The 22,470-nt window shown below is 43.9% G+C and overlaps 2 protein-coding genes across 5 annotated transcripts in view; both read left to right on the top strand.

Moving 5' to 3' along the window:
- LOC117142321 (5-hydroxytryptamine receptor 1) overlaps positions 1–22,470 on the top strand; it is an 82,528-nt gene that overhangs the window by 38,602 nt on the left and 21,456 nt on the right. For 2 of the 4 annotated variants that reach the window (XM_033306230.1, XM_033306231.1), the window contains exon 2: positions 10,374–10,383. The exons of the other annotated variants lie outside the window; for them this stretch is intronic. The gene's annotated coding sequence lies outside the window, so the exon portion shown is untranslated. The remainder of the gene's footprint in view (positions 1–10,373; positions 10,384–22,470) is intronic. 4 annotated transcript variants of the gene reach the window in all.
- Positions 19,645–20,436, top strand: LOC117142324 (coiled-coil-helix-coiled-coil-helix domain-containing protein 2). The gene has a single exon (XM_033306236.1). It carries the CDS (start codon positions 19,722–19,724, stop codon positions 20,250–20,252), a length of 531 nt encoding a protein of 176 aa, XP_033162127.1. The 5' UTR covers positions 19,645–19,721; the 3' UTR covers positions 20,253–20,436.

The raw sequence follows: 22,470 nt of genomic DNA, 5'->3' as shown, positions 1-22,470 counted from the left end.
GAAACGGACACGTGAGTGGCGGACCTGACTGGCAAGTTGTTAAAAGCTGACTAGATGATTGGGTTGCAACAGCAGAATAATTAAATAATAAAAAATAGCTGTCAACGAATAAAACTATTTATGTTGTGACAAATCTTTTGATCATAACCCAACCTCGTTCCTGATCATAGGGACAGACCATCATAAGTCAGGCATATTGTCTTTTATTAGCCAAATTGTACACACTTGAACGAGGGCCAGTTCTCAAGCCCCGGCGCCACAGAAGTCATTCAGCATAAATCAGGGCAGCGTCCTCCGGCCGAAATAGATTCTCAAGTGTTTTGGCTTTTCATTAATTAAATTGCAGACCACCTTTCTGGGCCGGAATGTTTATGTTTTGATTAGGCATTAGGCAGGGGGCACAGGGCACAGGACGCAGGGTAGAGAATCGAAAACATGTTTCTGCTAAGTGCAGGCCCTCGAGTCCTTCGAGTGGATCCTTGTTCTCCTGTCTCGAGGGTGCATTATGGGCGGCCAATCAAGATTGGGGGCATGCCCCACAGACCCATTAATCACAGCCAAATGTCTGGCAAGACAGCCGCGAGTGTTGGCCCGCTACGCTTTTGATGGCTAATTGCATACAAGCCAGGCGATTGCGTTCCGTTCCGCCAGAACACGTAATTGTAGACATCTTGTACTACCTGATTGTATGTTAGCCAGACAGCAGACAATTGCAAAGAGTTCGCAGCGTGTGCTAATTGAATTGTAATCGACTTGGCATGCAATTAGTGGCTGCACAGCGAATTAAAGCGCCAGATGCAAAGTAACACGTGGTTGTGATAACAATGATAAAATAAACATATTAAATATTTGCTTAAAATTTTAATTTTTCTGGCAGTATAACTTAATAACTTAGGAGCACATTGAAAAAAGTGTAAGAGAATAATTATTATTGGAAGCATAATTTTATTCAACTCGAAATAATAACCTGATTCCGATTTAACTGTCGATAAGAATGTTTTTCCGTGTGCAGTCCACACTGTGCACCAACTGCTATTTACCGGCTCTTATATTGTTTAATAATATTATAAACTGCAAACTGCCAACTCTGGCCAGTAAACAAGAAGGTAATCAAGTGCGGCAGGCAATTAGAAGCTTTGCTCTTCCAACTCTGACCAGTTGTGCACACACATTGCAGAGCAGCTCTCGTTATGGTTATGCCACAATCATCATCGGGTGGAGATGAGGAAAATGCAGCTGTGTTCCGGGAAAATAGCGGTGGCAGCAGTACTAATATCTGCGATGAGAACACGAGTGCCAGCTGCGAGATAGCCCAAAACAATGCGATTAAGCGCAGTTCCATTTCGCTCGGCGCACTTGGCGTATGCGTAATCCGCGCTAATGCAACGCCAAACTAATTGCCTCAGCTAATTAATAACTTACGCAGGCAGAACTGTGTTTCTATCGATCAGCAGATGTCCATGGTCAGGCATCTAAACTTTCGCTGACGTTTCCATCAAAGAACAAGATATAATTGAGTTTAAAAATCACTCCTTCGCCATTTCTTAACTAGCAAAACGCATAACAATTTGCTTGCTCGGCAAACTTGGTTTTTTTTATCTCTTGATTTCTTTTATCTTTAATATCGTTCGAAAACTGGGTCATTCAAGTCCAAGTAGCAAAATGAAGCCCAGATGAAGAGGCTGAGTTTTTAAAAGTAACATTTTAAAACTATAGTGTATCTTAATTACTTGCTTAGTCGAAGTGCACCTCCATGTCATCATCCGATGGTGACTAACGCCTCTATCACCGCTGACCGTCCAGCCGAAAATAAACACCCCCGCCACACATGGCTGTGTAAATAAATTAAATTCAAATCTAAATTGATATAAACTATGCTCATTGAGGCTAAACAGAGAAAAAAGAAGGCCCGTGCTTATCGCGCGTCCCACTCATCATTCCCAAAAAAAAAAAAAGAGTACAGAAATGGGGGAAAAGGGGCGGCAGGGGCGTGGCGGCACTTTATCGCTGCTTAATTACGTTACTGATAAGCTCACATTTTTCCTTTTGTGCTTCGCAGTCGCTTTCGTTCGACTTCTTTTTCCTATCAAATGGTCTTCATGTGGTTCTTTTTTCCGCTGGACATATCTTGGCGCTTAGCTCTTGACTTTCGGAACTGCTCAGCCGAGATTTTGTTAATAAAAATTAATGGCTTCGTGATTTGTTTGGCCTTAAGCGCAAAATTTCCCTGTGTGCTTTTAATGCTGGTACCCACAGATTGCTGAATGTAATTCTGACCACAAACACTGAAGGCAAAACTGGCTGAATTCGAGTAAAATAAACATTTTGATCTGTTTCGCCATGCAGCGTCACTTTACCACATCATAATATTAAATAAGCAGACGAGCTTCGTTTTCATATTCCATTGATTTATTTTGGTAAAATGCTATGTTTTATAGATGCAATTAAATAATACTCTTTTCAAGGGTATCAGAAAATCTGTTTACCCCGATTAAACTGGGCCATATATTTGTTTTCGCTTTTTGATGCTGCTGTGGAATGAGGGTTAATTGGGATAATATTGCAGACTGGCTGCTGGTTTCGGTATGCAGACAACGCCCACTGCCAGCACTAATTTCGGCGTAATTATTTATTTAGGCGCTTTAATTACTTATTTATCGGTTGCAAACCAACGCGGCGTATGCTTTATATCAGGAGTAGCGAACAATGGAAGCGGCGAGCGATTCGTTTTCGTTGCCAACGGGTTGGATAAAAGTCAACGACACAATGCTAAAAATAAATGAATAACTATTTATACATATTCGATGCCGGTGATAATTGAAATTGGCTGACTATTTATGGCAGATGAAGAATGATTTATTCAAACACTATTGCCTGTCGGCGTTGATGTGGAAAACTTTTGGACCCCGGGCATTGTTTACAAGCGCTGCCAGGAAAGCGATTAACCCGTTCAATCATTTAATGGTTAAATCGCATAAATACGAAGTGCGAAAATATTTATTCGAGCTCATAAAACACTGATATTGTTGCCATTATTTGGCCATAACGAACTGTTTACACTCGCGTAGTGTTTTCCCATTTCCCAGATCATTTTCCACACCCATTTGTAGCTTGCATTTTTGAAAAGGTCTCGTGCACTTGGTCGGGTTAACAAGCTGCGTAATGAGTTCATATATATTCGGGCCAATTTGTTTAGAAACTAAACAGGGCTAAAAACCACATAAATATCTGTTTGTGGTATCTAGCAGTCGAAAAGCTGGTTGGCTGGCATTTCGCTGTTCAATTTGTTCTCGCCCGCCAAGCTTATCAATCGAACATAATCTTTATGCACACTTTGGCCCAAATACGCGATATTTATTTCTTCAATTAATTTAAGCGCCGGCTCAATAAAAATATCCCCCGTTTCGGTGACGAGAGCCGCATTCGACTGGCAGAGATAAAGATAAAGGTTGGCATAACCATACAGTATCTGAAAATTGTCTATGCATATTAGAGTGTATCCGGGTGTGGCTGGTGCATGTGAAATGGCCAAAACATTCTGCATGATTGATGGGCCTCGTGGCCCAGAGATACGGATACAGGGAGCTTTTGCACATATCCTGGCTTTGGGTATGCAAATTGGCTTTATTTATTAATCGAATGCATTTTGTGGTCAGTGCGAATGGCCGGAGTGCCGGAATGCCTCGCATCTGAATATGCAAACACGAGTAGCACTTTTTGCTGGGTAAATGTACAATTTTCTGCACAGGAAGTGGGTGTGATAAGTTTGCACCACTCGCCCCCGGAAGTGGTAAAACTTCCCATTTACTGCAGATTTAATTTTAAATTTTTTGTAATGTCCATTTGAACTTTTTCGGCTAAATCCCCGCTTGTTTTTGCGGCTTTTTCCCGCCGCGTTGTGTACGTGTCACATAAATCTCCCGGCGAATTTAGTTTCCGATTTGCATTCGTGTGCGTCGTCAGGTTTCCTTGCACATAATTCATGCAGCTCGACAAGCTCCATGCCATAAATTTAATGTGTTTTCTGTCCTAAATTTTCAACACCATTTTTTACCATTTCCACCAAGACCTTCTGGCATCGATTTGGCAGCCAAACCGCGGCGTCGCCAATTATGCCATTGGATTCTATTTATAAATGGGGGCAGAACTCCATGGGTAACTCCAATCACGCAACCAGAAAGTATGGATCCCTCCTCAACCTTGCTGCTTGAACTTCACATTCCTTGGCGCCATCAGCGTTGGCTGCATTTTAATGGCTTTTATTGATTTTCAGCATTGTTTCAGCGGCACCCGCGCCAACATGCCAACTTGCCTGGAGGCACCATTCACCTGATGCACTCGGAAAAAATGCCAAAATTCCCTATTAATCTAGGTCAAAGTAGCTCATAGTTCAAGCACTCGTCTAGGCATTGAACTTATGAAGACTTGTAATTTTGCTTATTTGTGTTAATTCATGTCTTAAAATTAGTTGCACTTTAAGGTTACGATTTTTCGCAGTGCATCACAGCTCGTTATGAGCATTCAACGCATCAATTGGCGCGTGCCGGGGTGGGATCCTAAAACCTGATGGCATAGGGAGGACACCTGACCGAAAGACTTGCTGCTCCGCCGAGGTCTGTTGCACTCGCACTTGCGACGACATTTAGCTTGCGGCTGCTGTCCTTGTTCCGAGCCTCCCATTGTGCACCACCTCCCTCGGATGCAACCGTCCCCTAATGTCCTGCGTCTCCCCACGAATGCCCCTCTGCTATTTAGGAATTCGCGCAGTTTTACGTGCGCCTTACTCGCAATGCCCTATACAATCGGGTCTAATTGCTCTGCGGTGCTGTTTGAATGGAACGTAGACACACAATGAAATTACCTGCCAAATTGGGCTTCCCTGGCCTCAATTCCAGTTTCAATGAATTGGGGGGTATAAGTCTAGGTGGGAAATAGATTGGCGAACATAAGGTTTTCTGTGACTTCACCTCTTTAAATTTTGCGCCAATTATCAGCAGCTTTAAATATTGATCTTGAATAAACAGCAATACATGCCGATGTCTCGCAATAAATCTCTTGATTGGTATGTAAGGTTCGCCTTGGGTTGGACAAATCCTGGGATAATATTTCAAACTTTAAGTTATGCTAAGCACACTGAAAGTAGTCTCCACTCACAAGGTCCTTTTCTACATTTCGTTTCTAGAAGGGGAGGGTATAAGCCTTGACGATGGGCACTTTACTCAATTTTTTTTGTCAGTCCCCCCATGCCAGCGTTTTAGTAGGTGTTTCCGTATGTCTGGGTATCTTTTACTCACTCACTGTTACGTTGGTCCTTGTTTTCGGTCGTATTTGCTTTTATTTCGCTTGTGCACAGAGGGAAAATAAAAAATCTTGTGCTTTATTAGTAATATTAGTAATATTATGATAGCAGTGTTAAATGAAGTAGGTTGCAGAACTTTAAACACAATAAATAATTCTTCTCATTTAAGGCCTTCTTCAATAACATGAATAAGTTTTATTTCTGAACTGGTAAATGTTGAAAAAAAGCGCAGTTAAATCGCATCCCGTTTGATTTAAATTTGAATATGTCAAAAATACTAAATTGACAAACCAAATAAATTGCTGGGTTAGTCCGCTTGGAGATTCATAAAACTCCAAAAACTCTCGCAGTTTTCGTGACATTTTTTCTTCATACACCGCTGCTGCTTCCGGTGCGCACGCCTCGCTTATCAGCGCATTTTCAGTTGTTCCCTGCTGGGTGGTGACCCCGACCAGCGTACATTTCCCAGCCACCCACCGCCCAGCCACCCACGGTTTCCCCTCGAGCCTCGTTGCTTGTTTGCCTGTTTTGCATGTCATGCGCTTGTTTGTTTTTTGCTCCTGTTTTCTTCGTTTTGTGCTTCCTTCCGTTTTCAATTTCTTTCTACATGTTCACGTTGTCGGTGGCTCGTCCTGGCTTTTCTTATTTTATTTTTGCATATTTTGAGCTGCCATCCGAATGACATTTCTGCTGGCTCATGCCTTCGAACGTGAGGAGTCGCATAAACTGCATCTGTCTTTTGTGAAATCGTCCTTTCCTTCTTGTCTCTGTGTGCCAAGGATTTTGCAACGAATTAATTTCCTGGCCTGTGATCTGCCCGAATCGGGGTCACCCGCCTTTAACCTGCGACAGTAGGCTGGGCTGGAAATATGCACCAACTAATTGTCTTCGGTATTTGAATGTGGGCAGCGTTTAATTGAAATCTAATTTAATTTATGGCCCCGAAACACAAACATCACAAATATTTACACAGAAGGCGGACGGGCTTTAATTGGAATGCCTGTGCTGGGCGTCCAAGTCAACTTTAACGCATGACCTGTCAAATGGAAGTCGCTGGTCCGGCAGTAATTCGTAATAATACGAGACGAGCCATGTATACATTAATACAATAATTTATCGATTTTTCATGCGAGCATAATTCCCGCACGCATCCGCAAAGTAATAATGGAATCGGGAAGGAAAGGGCAGGAGATCTGGATGTGGATGTGGATGGAGATGACTTCCGCTTTGTTTGCCTCCGTTGTCAATAAAAATATGTGGAACAGTCTGTCCCGGCAACTTCATAATCATTGACGACGAATCAAGAATGAGTGCGTGACCGAAGCAAAAGTTGTGATTCGAATTAGGAGGATTTACCCATAGCTCTACACAGGGAGAAATTAGACAGTTCTTAGAATGGCGTCGAAATCATTAGGATTTTGATATTCCTTCAATTTTCCAAATGTGAGCACCTGTTTAATTTGGAAGCAGTTCTGTGGCTGCCGTGAATATCCATAAGCAATATCAATGTAACAATTAAAGTAATCCTGTGCTCATTTCTGGTGTACCAAAGTCATAAAAATAATTTCCATCACGCTGCCATCTCTGAGGCTTACGGCTGAGTGATTGGCAAAACCGCAGGGGCGAGGACATCCAGGACATCGTCCTAATGGCCCATTGACAATTATGGCGCTACTAAATCTTGGCCAGCAGGGACACGGCTACTAAAGGCCAAGGAAGCCGAGAAAAGTGGGGGGCAGCTGAGTCAGAGCCAAAGTAAACATGGCCCATGTCATATGCACGGTGCCCCGATGACTCCAACTGGTTGGGATCGTCGTTGTTTGTCTTCGGGGGCAGGGATTCAGGAAGGACTCCATGGATTCCATGGGGTTGGAGCACGGGGAACAGTGGGAATAGAGGTTGGGGTTCGGCTCAGGGGCTTGCATATTATTCAATTAAAATCGCACAGCCATTAAGCTTGTACGGACAACTGTCAGTAACACGCACGCAATCAATGTCAACACGCACACACTGCCCCACTCACACCCACACTCGTGCACCCGGTGAATGGCAAAGGAAACTTGCACACACACTTGCGCAGCTGAGACAGTTTGGTGGGAGTACGTTAATAGAACTCAGACTCGCATAAATGTCAGCTACAAGATTTGATAGCCCCGGGTTAAAACTAAGTCCTTGCATATGCGTGTCTGAAGAGCTGGCTGTTGAAGTGCGAGTGTATGGGTGAGTGGGTGTTGACTGGGGGTGATAAGCACAGCTCTCCAGCGCTGTGTGTGTGCGTCCAAGAGCAGGCAGCAAAAATTGGACAAGTTGGGCATGCTTTAAATTTATGTGCTACAGTAAACAGTGCCTGGAGAGGACCCTGATGTTCGCCAAGCCATGCGAATTGCTTATGAGACCAGAAACATCATGGTGATTTTCCACCCAGAAATGGCTAGAAAATGCACTTAGTACTTCTTTCGCTTTAATTTCGCACAAGATTAAGTCACCATAAATGGTCTCATTCCGTATCTCCAGGGGTGTTCTGTGTTTTCCTTAGCAAATTAAGACGAAGCACCGAACACCTCCACACGTCACTTGAGAAAAGAGTTTTAGAGTACGGGTATTTCTGCCTCATCTGCCACATACAGGAAAACTTTTTCGTCTGCTCAGGGCCCGAAATGCCGTGCTTCTCGAAGGAAAACAACCTGGAAAAGCGAAGAAAAAGAAAACTGTTGGCCCCCAATGAACTTTTGCATGGGAGAGAAGACGGGAAAATGGGAACGAGACCTGCTGTCAGTGGCGTTAAGTGGCGCCCAACGAAGACGCAGCATCAGCAGTTGCCACGCCCCCTGAAAACCCCAGCCCCCAAGGACGCCCACCCCGTGGTCTGCCTGCTGGGTAGTAGATAGCAAGCAGAGAATAAGGAAATATATAGAAGTGCAGGGAGGAGAGAATTCGAGCGCTTCATTCGGAGAAAAAATTGAGTTTCGTTTCGAAATTTAAAATTTCCTCTATTCATCTTCAGAATTCTAAGCTACAATTCACAAAAAAAAATGTATATATCTGCAAACGCTCTGCTTCCTTTAAATAATAAGGGGGTCAGCTTTATTTCGCTGTGTACGCCGCCAATGTAGCCTTATTTTTACGGCTATCGTTTCAATTTTTATGGCTTAAGTTGTTGTAAATTTAGTTAGAAGTAGAGTGGAGTTCAGTTTTATCATCTGGCAGTCGCGTCCCCTCAAGGAATCGAGTTCTGCGGGGCAATCGATACTCTGCGGCAACAACTGGGGCTGCGTGTCCGTCCGCCATTCTATTAGCCGTCAAGCGGAAAATTTAATACTGTTTATTTACACAATTTTCCAGTTACCCAGCACCCAGCACCTTGCTGGGTTGTACCTTTACTTTGGCCGTGTTTTTGGTTACGTAATGCTCTAGCAACGCGGTCTTCCCTTTAGTTTAGATCCTGTCTTTAAGTTGGACCTCCTTTTCAGCAGTTGTGGTGGCTGGGACCACACTAATGCAGTAACTCACGCACACACGCTCGCTTCACCTGTTTCCATTCACACTTTGTGTGGAATATACGAGTTAACAGTACATTTGCTTTAGTATTTATGCGCCGATAAACAGGCAAGACAGCCCCCGACACGCCCACATCCAGGACCCTTAACCCCTCACTGCTCCTAGGGGTCTGTCCTGTGCGTTTAGGCGCCGCGTTTGTTATTCAATTTGGCTGGCCAACACCTGCAAATGTTGGCACAACACCTAGATAGCCTGCTTAACCCCGCTGATTAGCGTCCTAATTTCAGAGGAGCGATCTTAAAAGGGGAGTGTGCACTAACTTTGGAAATTATATAGCTCAATTTGAGCATCGATAGGAACTTGAAGGTCTATTAATATTGATGGGACCAAGGCGAAGAAAGCCCAGCGAATTCATTCATTAATTGTTAAAAGAATGATAAACTCTTTAAATAGCGTGAATTATTTAAACAAAGATAAGTGAAACTAAAATAAAATTTGCCGGCTGTCAGAGAGTGTTGATATCATATTTTGTACGCCTATGTATCTTTCTTTTAAGTTTTCACTAAAAAGTGCAAAGCTCTTCAGGCAGGTTTCTTTTTATCAGAGCTGTCATTCAAATCCGTGGGGATTTCGCCATCATTTAAAATCTAGAATATTCTGTAATTTTGTTTGATGACTTGCTTAAAGCAAGTTGTGGTTGCTACTCAATGTTTTCCTATAATTACAAACATTTTGGTATCAAGCACGAAATCCTTTCAGAACTCATGGAGTAATAGCATTTAATGATAATGGGCTGGAGTTGACTCTTTAATTGCGATGCTCCGAAAGTATCGCTCAATCTTTATTGGACTTCCATTTATTTATTATCGCCTTTCGCTTTCGGTACATTTATTGGAGCAATTTTTGTCTGCTGTGGCAGCCGACGCATAAATAATAAAAGAACTCCGGATCCGGGGCCCAAGCGATTCCATGTGCACGGCGGAGAATGCAAATCCGGAGTGGAAAAGCACGGGGAATACTCGGAAAGGAATACGGAAGCTAAGCTGAGAGCGGAGTGCAGAGGGGGAACGGGAATTTATGCAAAATCACGTATGCCGGGGCATAAAAAATAAAGCACGAAAGACTATAAATAATGCAACAGCCGAAATGCAATGCAATTGGAGGGGCAGGTATAGAAGTTATTTCGGGGCTAAAATAAACATGGTGGAGCCAGGTGACTGGGCAAGCATAGGAAGCACACCCACCACCGATTCCGAATCCATGTCAAACTCGACACTCCGACCCACTTTTCCAGCCCGGCGTTAATCTTTTTTATGTGCCCTGTGCTCCCGGGTCGCCGAGATTCAATATAAGATACTTCTCGAAAGGCCCCGGGCCCTTCAATTTTATTCAACATTTGGGCTGTCATTTTGGGCCTGAGTGGCACTTCGTGTTTGGCTTTATTGGGCTCATCAAATGGCCGACAGCAGACGTCAGCATATGTGGGATAGTTGGCATAGATACTCTGGTGCTTGCCACTTTCTAATAACCCCATGATTGAACCCCATCTTTCTCCCTTCCTTTCCTTCCATTGCAGATTGAACGAGGTGAGTGCGTGAATTTGACTACGGAGCCATTTGGGATCAGGGATTTGGAATCCACTCGAGCGAGGAGCGCCAGAAAAATTTGACTCTAGATTAGGCCATAAAAATACGCATTAAGCTGTCTGGAAGAGATAACTTCATATGAATTTATTGACATTTCTGTTCGGTCGGTCAGTTGGACTGCCCACTTGTTTGCCCAAAAAGAACATTCACTCCGTTCGAGGCAAAAACCTCGCTCCTTTGTGCCCAACTGAGCATGAAAAGGCCAACATCCGTTGCGGCTAATGTGCCTGTGGTCAGGAGATGGAAAAAGTGGCAGTTCGAGGGTCCTTTGTGTGAATGCGGCGACTAAGAAATACATAAATAAATTAGTTACGTGCCTGGCAGAGGACCTTTTGCCGGGCAGTTGCCATCAACTGTCCGAATATGAGATAGAAATATGTTTACCTCCAGTATTTGTACACCTTGATGGACAAATTCGATGATCTTTGGTGGTGCCTTGGGTGAGTGAGAAGCACTTTAATTTGTTTTTGTTGCCTTTTGAGGAGACCATTCCATGTATTTGTAAAAGATCATTCATAAAAAATATTATTTTTCCTATTTAAACAAAAAATTAAAGATTCTAATGGCTTCTGCTATGGTATGATGATATCCTGGAGCCCCATTTCCGGGTAAACCCATTTCACACAGGTTTGCTTTACAAATTTAATTTGGATTTCTCTGTTGAAGTTTATAAATATGTCAAGGGAAACCATATACGAGTACGATATTGAATTTTGGCAAAAGTTATTTGTGGTCCGAAGGTGCTAACCAAGCTCCTGTTCCACCTTGCTGGACAAATTTAATGAGTGTAGATGGGACACACGGTTTCGGTTACCGAATGTTTAGGATCCTCGTTATGCTCAACGGTGATATATGGATGGGGTTTTGCCGTTGCTGACCAACTTTAAATCACGAGCTGGACAACGCTTAACTCTGTGGTTGCGCTTCATAAATTTTGTTTATTCATTTGTTTCTTTTTTGCAGTCCTTGCCCGGCTTCGCTTTGCTGCGGTCCCGCTGTTTTCCTCCATTTTTCGTATATATTTTTGCTGGTTTTTTGTTGCTGCTTTTGTCTGTTGGTCAATTATTCAGACCGAAACGCTTGTGGTCAGCACAGTGTGTGCATAAAGGCAGCAGAATGGCTGGGGCAGTAGGGCATTTAAATGGCTTAAAGGGGTCTAAAATGGGAAAAGCGGGCTAAGCGGGGAAAGGCGGGATGGGAACCCAACGAGACGTGTGACTGTTGACGGGCTTGTGTAAATTGCATAAACTTGGTAAATGTGCAAAAAGTGTTGCTCGCTTTTGTGCGACAGGCCGGGAAGGACCTGTTCCATCAACAGGTGGGGTCTGCTGTGAGCGAGGGACAGGTGGGCCACCCGCCTTGGCAGTCAGTTCATTATGTGGCCGGCACTGGGTGTTTACCTAGGACCTCTTCGCAGCCCCTCGGCTGTTTACTGTGGTGTCAGTCATTGGGTTGGTCACTCGACTGCAGCTCCAAGTCCTTGGGCACACTGCTCGCATCCTGTGAACACATCCTGTCGTCGGCACGCTGCCCGAATGTCCGTCCTGGCGAGTGACGAAGGAACGCCTTCCTCAGACTTATTGTTTGGCTATGTGCACTGAGCAGAAATGTTTTCCCTGTGAAGAAGCCATGCATCTACTTAATGCGTGATCGATAACATTTTCGCCTCAGTGCAGCACTCATATGACTTCGGCCAGGACCAAGGCATTATAACGCCAGGACGAGGAAGCCGAAGAGTTGCTCCTTGCCAACGAAGGACGAACAAAGGGCTATTTTGCCGTGTGCTCGTCAAATGGGTGGCTGTGTGCATGTTGGGGCCCAAGAAATCAAGCGTAATGAAGCCCCAGACGAAGGACAGACAAAAGCTTGCCCTGCTCTCGCCCCGGCCATTCAAAATTCAACGAAATGATAATAGATAAGCCGCTTGACACTAACACGCTTACGCACTCAAGGAGTGTGTTTTGATTTGGCCCAAAAGGTGTGCAAAAAGAGCAGTGCTACCCGTTTCCCCTTTCTGCCTCTCATTTCCCTTTTACCTACGAAAACACTGACCATTTGGAGCGGAAACATGCTACCGGATTAGCTGCGAATTAGTTATTGTAATTGAGCGCTACAAGACAGTTGTTAATGGACTGGCAGCTCGTTGTCTCCAGCGGAATGTACTGGAATGTACTAGGTACCAGGTGGGGCTGGAGGTTTTTAAATGGTATTATGCATTCCGAGAAACTTTTAAGTGGTCAAGTTTTAAGTGGGCCCGCCAAAAGTTTGCTGAATTCAGTGGAAGCGCCAGGAAAAGCAATCTCAGGAAGCGACAGCTTAGGCAATACTTGCAGAACAACTTTTCGACGCTTCTCCCTTTTTGCCAGCTAGCCAGTCCATTACCCATTTAATGACAAGTTGTTTACTTTTTGTCCGCATAAATTACATACGCGTACCATTAAATAAACTAGGGGTGGCTGGCTTGTATCGGTCATAACAATGAAAATCATAAGCTAATTGCCATAAAAGAGGAGAATTTTAAGGGAACGTCAAAGGCAAGACACGAAAATCGCTGCAGGAAATGATGTGACGTGAGGCTTTTGTTTTGTTTGTTTGCTGGTTGGCCGGTTTGTTGGTTTTTTCCCCAGTTTGCCCTTTGCTGTCCAGAGCAGCAATAATAACAATATAACGAAACGTTTTCCAGGGTCAGGGGCCGGATCGAGTTAAGCTTTGTTGTTTTGGCCACAGCAACATCATTGAAATTGACTTCATTATTATTTTATAGTCTTGGCCCTAAGTTTTGCCAGCTCTGCTTTTTATGGCTTTTTATCAAATCTTACATTGTGGTGCTCGTGGCACGTTCTGCCCTGATGGCAGTCGTTGTGTTCATCTCCTCGTCCTCTTGCTTATTAAAATCCGGCCCCAGGACCTGCTCTACATGCTCCATGGGCTCAATGTATGCACAGGATGTACAAGGATATATAAGTCGGGCTGCGGGCCCCGGGCCAAACTGATGTAATGCATTTGCAACAGTCCCTGTCTTGAGCACAAAAGCCAAGGAACTAAGTGGAGGAACCATTAGCAGAACAGTGCAAAGTGGAGCCATTAGAGGCGACTTCGATTACAAACGGATTTTCTTGGCAGTCTCAGTTGCACTGGTTCTTAAATCACATGGAAAAGTCGAGCTAAATTGGATAGAAAGTACATGGATATATGTTTTATTGCTGAAGCTGTGACTGAATCTTGTTTCTCAGTATCTCAGCAGCAAGTGTTAAGCTTAATGACAACTTTATATTCACCCCCTACAATTGCCAAAGGATCTTTAATTCTGCAGGACCCAGCTAATGGAGTTTTCTAGTTTATTAGATTCTAGACCTAACCCCTCATCCCTCGCTCTGCTCGGGTCACTCTATATTCCGCATTACTCCGCTGGGTTTTCCATTTTCCGAGTGTCACTTGCCATTTGCCAGTCACTTATGCGCTCTCCTCATTTGCACGTTTGCCACTATTCGCTTTCATGTTTCCTTCAGCCATTATGTAAATTTTTTATCGCCATTTTGGTGTGCAGCATTTTAGTTTTTGTGAGCGAGTAGACAGCTTAAGTCGAATGCTTTCCACATTTCCACTTCCGCCCCCGCAACACCCACTTTCCTTTGTCTTTGTTTGTTTATGAGCATTAACGCACACCCACTTGCACACAAGCACTCTTGGCGGGTTTTTGTTTTTTTGGGTCACTTTCAAAGCTCTTGGCGTTTTTCAAGTGGTTTTAGCACACACTCGAAATAATTTCGTGTGTGGAATTTGCTGCTGGCGCGGCGCTATCAATGCGATTAAAAAACAATTACACTTGTGACACTAATGGCGCAGGCACACACATTCGCGGCTTCATGATATATACGCATATGTATGTAGCATACATGCGTATATTTTCCGCATGAATATTTGCCTTTTATATAGTTTTTATATTTATTTCGCGAGGCACACAAAAAGCAGAGCCTGTCTGTTCGTGGCATCTGCGAAAAAAGCGCTCGATTTGTTTACACGCCAGTGGCTGCTGGCCGGATAACCACATCAAAAATAAACAACAAATTCAAAATTGATTTCCAAAATCAAAATAAACAAAGTCCCATTCCCTGCATTTCATTTCTCTTGCTTTAAAGCTCTTTAAATTAATTGCCGTCAGAAGGGAGAGGGAAATGGAATGGGAAAAGGGGAGCCTAATGGCGAAGGCTAATGGCTGGCCGACATCTTGCGGCATTATTAACATGATTGCCACGAGGACCGCATGCGGAGTCCTTTGAGGGCTTCGAGGGGAGGACTTATCAATGAATCACCAAAGCATGTGATTGATGATTTGATGTGTATAGTGTCGCTCCATTTCCCGCCCAGCCAAATGTGGCTTCTCTGGCGAGGATTAGGTGCCCACGCAGAATCCGAGCAAATACCAGGAATCCCGGGGATCCTGTCTCTCTTAAGGCAATGACAGCCCACATATGCATATATTCATTCGCCCAGGCGAATCGTGTGTGTATTGGTCGCTCTATGGCTAAGATTAAAAGTGAAGAGCCTGCGAAAAGTTCTGCTTCCTGCTAACTGAATGGGCATACCCTTACTGCGCCACAAATAATCCTATGACCAGCACTAAGTAAATACACATTTCATGCTAATTTTAGCTGCATTAGCATAGAAATGTCTGGGCGAGTGAGTCATTACGAAAATTACCTTAGGTTTTGCCCAGGTAAAACTCACAAGAACTTTGGCCATGATTCACCTGCTCTACTTATTTTAATCCGGAAACTTGTCAGTTGCTCTGTTTACACAAGCAATTTTCATGGCTTTAAATTTAGTGTATAAGTATTTTATTTCATATTCATTGGGTAAATGTCACGTCAATTTCCACTTGGCTGTTTAATCTACTTGATTCCGGTTGACTAAAGCTGCTAAAATACTAAATTATTAAAAGTAATGAAAGACCTTTGTCCACTCGCGTGCCGGCAATTGTCCATTTAATTATTTAAAGTGCTTACCTGATGAATGGGAGAGTACAGTAACTCAATTAGCAACCTTCAATAACACTCGCTGGGCTTCAAAGTCGTCGAATTTATTTATTTAATCTTCGATGCCTGGCGACGAAGGGTATTAACCAGTCAGTGCTCCCGCAACGTTACCCACTCATTTCTTTCTGTTTACCGACAGCAACCGCCATCATCATCAGCAGCTGCTTCGGCTTCCGCTCGTCGGCGGCTTCAAAAGCTTCGCCAGACTTTTTCCTCCATGTGTGGTGGTAGTAGTAGGTAGTAGTACAGTTGATTTCCACACACACATTCATAAGGCTCCAGCCCCTCCGAATTTCTAGACCCATATGTTTACACATACGCGCGATTTTCTTTTAACAATTCATCAAATGCGCTAAGCGCGCACAAAAACTTTGACACTCGACGTTTTCTGTGTTTGAAAGGGGGAATTGTCCCCCGGGAGCCGCCCGTCTCCCATTTCCCCCAAAAAGCCATATCAATCATCGCCCAAAGTGCGTGGCTGTTGGACACCTTTTGCAGGTGAGACGGCGCGAGGCTTTTAAATATTTATTCTACTTTGCCGGGAAATGTTGAAGGCTAAATACAATAACTCAAAGTGATTTGCAGGTAGAAAGAGCCCGCCATTATTTGCATGTTCCCCCTGAATCCCCGTCGCCTTAACCATGCATTATTTATTTGCCAGGCGCAATTTGTTTTCTGCAGACAATCGAGTGAGGAATTTGCAGCCGACGTTCGGCAATTAGTTGTGCTGTTGGCCAAAAAGCAGGGCTTTAAGGGTGGAGCTCCAAAATGGCTGAAGCTGAATCTGGCATTTGCATAATTATCTGGCTGGCTTACTTAATGCCAATAATCCGTGCAGGTTCATCGACAACATTGCGTATACGCCACGTATGCGCACCGCAGCACAAATATGGGCTTAACTCTATTTATTTTCTCTGCAGCTCTGTCATTTAATTAGTGTAAACAGTTTTTAGGCCCGGCCTTGCTGCTGGGCCAATAGGCTTATTTAAACTTAATTACTTATTAAATGCAAGGGCAGCTAGGCGCGTGCATGTGTGTGAGTGCGTTTTGCAGCCAGCTGATTTATGTAAATTAATTAAATAAACACCTGTGGCCAGGGGCACTGCATGTGCGAGGATTTGTCTGCCGAAGGCCTTCAGGGGGCTGTTTTTCACCCACAGTCTGCAAAACGATAGTTCTGGGCCAACTGTCTCTCGTGATATGGCCCAATTTACCCGCCACCTAATTGCAGCTCCCTGATTTATATCAATTGTCAACTGGAGCAAGTCCATAAATTCGCTGGGGCCGCCTTGCGTGGTAACTTCGCATTCGGAGAGCCCGACTTGACTTGGCTTACTCCCGGGCGATAAGTCCTGCTGCTGCTCCTGAAAGTCCTTCGAGGCAGTCGAGTGTGCGCATGATTTATTTTCATTAAAAACTTCTTTTTGCGGCTGCTTAAGCACTGAAACTTTTCGCGCCGCTCACTTCATAAAGCGGGAAAGTTGAAAAACTTAGCAGAAAGAGCCGCGAAAATTTTAATCTGCACATTATCAAGTTGCGGAGCCCACACAATGAAGCCTTCTCTCGAGAGCGCAATCATTAATATCCAGCTTAATTTTTGGGGTCCCAGCTAATGTACTACAATCAACGACCCCCCTTCGTTAAACTTAAAAAATGGCTGCAAAATGCTGCCCTCCGCCCACTTAAGAAAATACAAAAAATAGCGCCAGCCCCACGAAATCTAAATTCATTTGTTTGCCTGTCCCCAGGGAAATACGTGCGTGAAGTTGCACTATTGTAATGGCAGATTGCCATTGCATTGGCACGCGATCATTAGTCAAGGAGCAGGAACTGCAACCTGACACTTGATGAAAGCGAAATGGAGTAGAGTAGTTCTCCGGAAAAACACCCTTTGGTGGGCGAAAATCAAGATACTGCACCCTGTTCGCAATTCAGCGCAGAAGTGTTGGGACCTACCAACGATTTGTCTTTCATTTCTCCTCAGCTGCATTCAATTTATTTATTTGATACATACCAAATCGGATCGGATCTATTTCAAATTGGATTTCGAATTTCAAGATAGAAGAGGCGAGCTTAAAGGTATCTTTTTTAATGAAGGATATAGTTGTCTCTCGTTTTAATAACCTCCTGTTTCGAACCGAATAAAAAGGACACCAATCCCCAACTACGAACTGATGGCCACAATGTTGGTAGATTGAAATTGCTTTCTTATCGCCTGCCGAGGACGATGCAATTAGTAACTGATTTAACTGAGGCAAAAGTCGGAGCAACTTTAGTTTTTTGCTTCGCACTCGTCGGTTTTCGCCCGGAATTTTCCGTGTTTCCATTGCGTGAGTTGTCAGGGCGTTGGCAAATTAAAAGTTCTCTTTCTATTATTTGATTGCCAAGCCAAAGCGAGTTTTTATATAAATTAGTTTGCTGGAACTGTTACTGTCGCTTGCTAATTAGACATAGAAAAGTTGGACTTGTCCAGGTGTGTAAAGCCACAACTTTCCGTTCAATTGCGAAACTTTGAAGCCCGATGCCCGAAGCCCCAAAGTCGCACTGATTTTCCCATTGTTGGCAGCAGGTCAAGCTGGCCTATTCGTATTCCCGCTTCATACTATATAAATTCCCCTCCACTGCGACATAATTATGTGGCGGCAATTTGCATTGCGCCCCCGACACAATAACCATAAAACGCCATAACAATCGGCCAAGAACGCCGCCAACGAAAGCCAAACAAAGGAGCCGGGTCCAGCGGTGCAGCAGTTATTTCAACACCTTTATGGCGGTGTTCCTACATTTGTTAACCGCAAATACACACTGCGAGAAAAAGCATTCACCAAGGTGTATATAGATAGCAATGCAGTAAAATAGTGCAATGTTCCCTGACTTCAGAGAAGTAGAAGATAGTTAAGCACCTGAAGTAAGTGAAGTAAGTGAAGTGCTGAGTGGCCTAAGGTTTTGGCCAAACAGAACTGCAGTTTTGATGTATCTAAGTTTATTAAGCTTTCGCTCAGTGTATGGCGCTGGCCACTATGGGCCTGGCTTTAGTTCTGGCCAATGACCAGAGAAGGTGGCTTTGTGTAGTATTGTAGTACTATGTACGGATAGAATCCATCGGCCGACATGCAAAGCAAACGGTGTTCGGGGCAGCTACGTGGAAGTACATTTACAAACCGTAGATAGACATCTGAAGATAAAGCAAATTGCTGTGCTACAAAATCGTTAACTGTAATTTACCGCATTTGAAATGTTGGCCATTCGCCATTCGCCATTCACCATTCACCTTTCTCGATTCTCGATTCTAGATTCCCCGATTCTCCATGCAGTTATGAATGGTCGAGTTGGTGTGCAGGTGGCGACTTTAATTGTGTTTTTCAAACGGCCAGCCAGTTTTGGGGAAAACGGCGCAGGTAATTGAGGCATACAAAGTCGGATATCGGAGGTGGTTGTAATGGGAAGCACTTGAGAGCCACTTGCGAGCCGAGAATTAGCCTCGGAGCGACAGCCAGAAATGCAAATGAGGGCCAGCAATGAGCCGCTTCCCCCACTTCCAGCCCCCATATTAATCATACGCACTGCGGCCGGCGTCGCCTAATTTACACAAAGTGCAATCAGCGCAGCTATGCAAACTCACGCCCATTGAGACACTCAAGTGCAGTTCCAAATTGAAAGCGTGCCAGTTTGGGCTGTCGCAGATCAGCAAACAGCAAATGGAATATGTGGGAAACAGCCCCCAGAATCGTCGTGAATGCAAATGAAATCCGCATATCTCCCACCCAATTCATCTCGATTCGCCAGTGTGCAATATGTTTGCGCCATAACTATAATACAGCTGCTGTCAAAAGTAATGAAAGACCCGAGCAAAAGGCCTATATGAATACGATTCCAATGGAGCGGTGTATTTAATGTGGCACTCGAGGATAGACTTTGTGTAAATAACTTTTTTATACAAAGTCGCAATATCTAAAGTGGCACACTTAATCAAAATATAAGAATTGGAGACTAGTAAGTTATTTCCAGCACTCCAGAGATAATGTAATATGTAACCTTATGTCGTGCACAATGAAATTAGCGTCCGCGACTACCGTGTAATAAAAATTAGCGGACAAAGTTCAAGTGTTCCGTTGGGAAAACTTTATAATACAGTTGGCTGTGGTAGTCGAGTCTAGAAAGGTCAAAAGTCAGGCCATTTCATTCTAAATTCAGCTTTCAGCAAGTCAGCCTTCACATTGGTCTGCTCTTTTTCGAAAGGATATGCCCCGCCAACGTTCGGAAAGTCCGCGATCCACCGGATCAATGCGCCGCCAAAGCAGCCGGAGCAGCCATGTCTTCGCCACAAAGCCGTCGCGTGGTAGCAGCAAGGATCTGCCGGCGGTGCAGCAGCCCAAGAAGGAATCCCTGCCAGCTGCAGCGCCTGCTGCCTCGTCAGCCACCTCCACAGAGACAAAAGGTCCTAGCACGGCAGATAGGTTCAAGGACATGGCCACCACGGCGGCTGGCGTGGCAGCAGGATCAGCTGTGGGCCACGCTGTGGGCGCAGGACTCACCGGAATGTTCCAGGGACGTGGTCAGGCAGCCCCGGCCAAGGAGCAGCCTCCGCAGGAGGGATCCTTGGGAGCTTCAGCTTCGCAATCAGTACCGAAAACTCAACTAGTGGAGGATGGTCCCTGTGCCTTCGAGCTGAGGCAGTTCCTCAAGTGCACCGAGGACAACAGCAGTGATCTCTCCGTTTGCAAGGAGTTCAACGAGGCAATGCAGCAGTGTCGGCGGCGCTACAATGTCTGAGATGCTATGCTGAGATGCTAAGATGATGACCTCATCCAGATCACATAAGCAAATCAATGAGATTATTCTAAAGCATACATATATGTACACATGGTATTTAATTTGCAGTTGGCTACCTAAGAATAGGAATTTTTTCGGAATAAAAAGATAATGGAGTCCACATCGAAAAATGTTCGCCTTGTCAAACTCGTAGAAACATCCTTTTCAATCGGCAATCGAAATTAAAAAAAATTTTTTTTTTTCAATTTTTGCAAAAAATGATGATGGTACCCCTTATAAAAAAGTGAAAATTTGGCAAAAAAAAAAATTTCTTAAAATTTGTCAAAAATGAATTGGGACCGAAAGCTTAGGAAAACAAATGAAAAATTAGTGCGTTCCCCGACTTTTTGTGCACGAGTTCGTGAAATTAAAACTCAAATGTCTTCGGAAAACGGAAAATACACATGTTATTGTCATTCTTAACCAAATTATGACATTCCCCTCGGTTTTTGTTCTCTCAATTGGTGCTATCTATCAATTTCGATTTACAATTTGAGCAATTGCCTTCCATTTTTTACGAGGACCCCTTCAGCGGCGTAGAAAGAGCCTTCGGAGAAGCAAATTAATTGGCTATATGCGGGCAGCCACCAACAAGAACGGAGATCCATCCAACTCATCCCAGAGCTCAGGGCCATCCATCTTGCTTGCCGAAACATTATTGATGTTGATTGATTTATAAACAGTGCTGGTAGCGAATCGCGAAGAGAGTTGGGCCGATTAAGTTGTAGCCAAAACAATAAACAAAATGAAATTAGCATTGCGTAGAGTTCTTCTCCACTTTTTCGCAGCTGAAAGTGGCAGCAGCTGCTGTCACATTTGTTCACATGGCGGCAGGCGGCACACAATTTCAGCGAGCAAATATAATTTGCTTAAATATTCATAACACAGTGAGTGGAAATTGTGTAGTGCTGATGAACACGGAGCCAGCATTAAAGGGGGAATTCCCCACTCCACACTCTGCAGCATTAAATACAGCATCAATCAAGCGGCATTTGCAGCGGGTCTGTTTTCGGCTTTCTGCGGTTGGCAATAATTTAATGAAATATTCCGTTTGCCACATGAACTCGCTGCCAAAATTCAGCATATGGGGCACTGCGTAATTCGAATTAGGCCCAAACTTTTGGCAGTTCGGCTAATTGCCGCTGTGTTTTCGCTTCTCCCCCAAAAGCAAAAATAGTCACAACTCTAGCATGCTGCCAGCCAATTAAAGAATTTCCGCTGCACTCGCTAAAAGCAAAGAGGTTTGACTTTGTGGAAAGTCGAAAGCGCTAGTTCTTGCTGTTTGAAATACTCTTCGGGTAAAGCAATTTCCTATGCGGTTCCACCGGCAACAAAAATCTAAAATCCATTTTGTTAATGTTTTTTGGGATGTTCATTAAGGCCCTTCGCTTGTTTAACTCAAAAGGGTGCGAGCGTTGGGAAAAAAGGACACACACTCAAAAAAATCAATTTTAAGTTTATATGTACAGACCATTTAACAATAAATCAGTATAAATTATTCATTGTTGCTTTGCTGCATCTTAAGTTTGGGTCTCATATCAAGAGAGATTTAAGTAGTAGTTCTGAAGCTAACATTTTGTTCAGTGTATTTTGTGGGGCACATATCCCCACCAGATGAACCCCCTCCTTGGTGGAATTTTAAAAGGGAAGCCAGTTGGAGTTGTGTATTTGTATTGCTTTTATACCTCTCGCGTTTGCCGACAAATTCATTATGTGTTCGTAATTAGTGCGGGAAATGGGAAAAGCAAACGCAAAAAGTGAGAAGGGAAAACAAGTTAGAATTCCTTTTTTCGTCCTCGCTGCAGGGTTCTGGCCACCAGGTGGCGCTGTTGCATGCACTTAGCAATTAGCTGACAGGGAATGCAATATAAATTAGCTGTCACAGCGGTAAAAAGGATTCCCGGAGCAGGCCAGGTGTCTATGAGCAAGCCATCAAAATGGCACATGTGTCATTCTAAATTCAAATCTACTTTTTAAAAGTCTAATTTTACTCGACACGAAATATACATAAATTTAAAGCCTGGAAAAGAGGAGAAAAGATGTCGCACAAGCGGAGAAGTTTTTCGGTCGCAGCAGGTCGCTCAAACTATATGCATGCCAGCCTTTTAAGCCACTCGCAATAAAATTTCAGTTATTAGACTTACCCCTTCGGAATTTTCGCATATACCAGGGATAATAG

The sequence above is a fragment of the Drosophila mauritiana genome, chromosome 3R, assembly GCF_004382145.1.
Source record: "Drosophila mauritiana strain mau12 chromosome 3R, ASM438214v1, whole genome shotgun sequence".
Classification (NCBI taxonomy): Eukaryota; Metazoa; Arthropoda; class Insecta; order Diptera; family Drosophilidae; genus Drosophila; species Drosophila mauritiana.
Note: the sequence above shows the minus strand (reverse complement) of the source record. Positions and strands in the feature narration are given on the sequence as shown.

Bases quoted from the DNA above. Each gene is read 5' to 3' on its own strand.
- LOC117142324 (XM_033306236.1), top strand. From the start codon at position 19,722: ATGCCCCGCCAACGTTCGGAAAGTCCGCGATCCACCGGATCAATGCGC.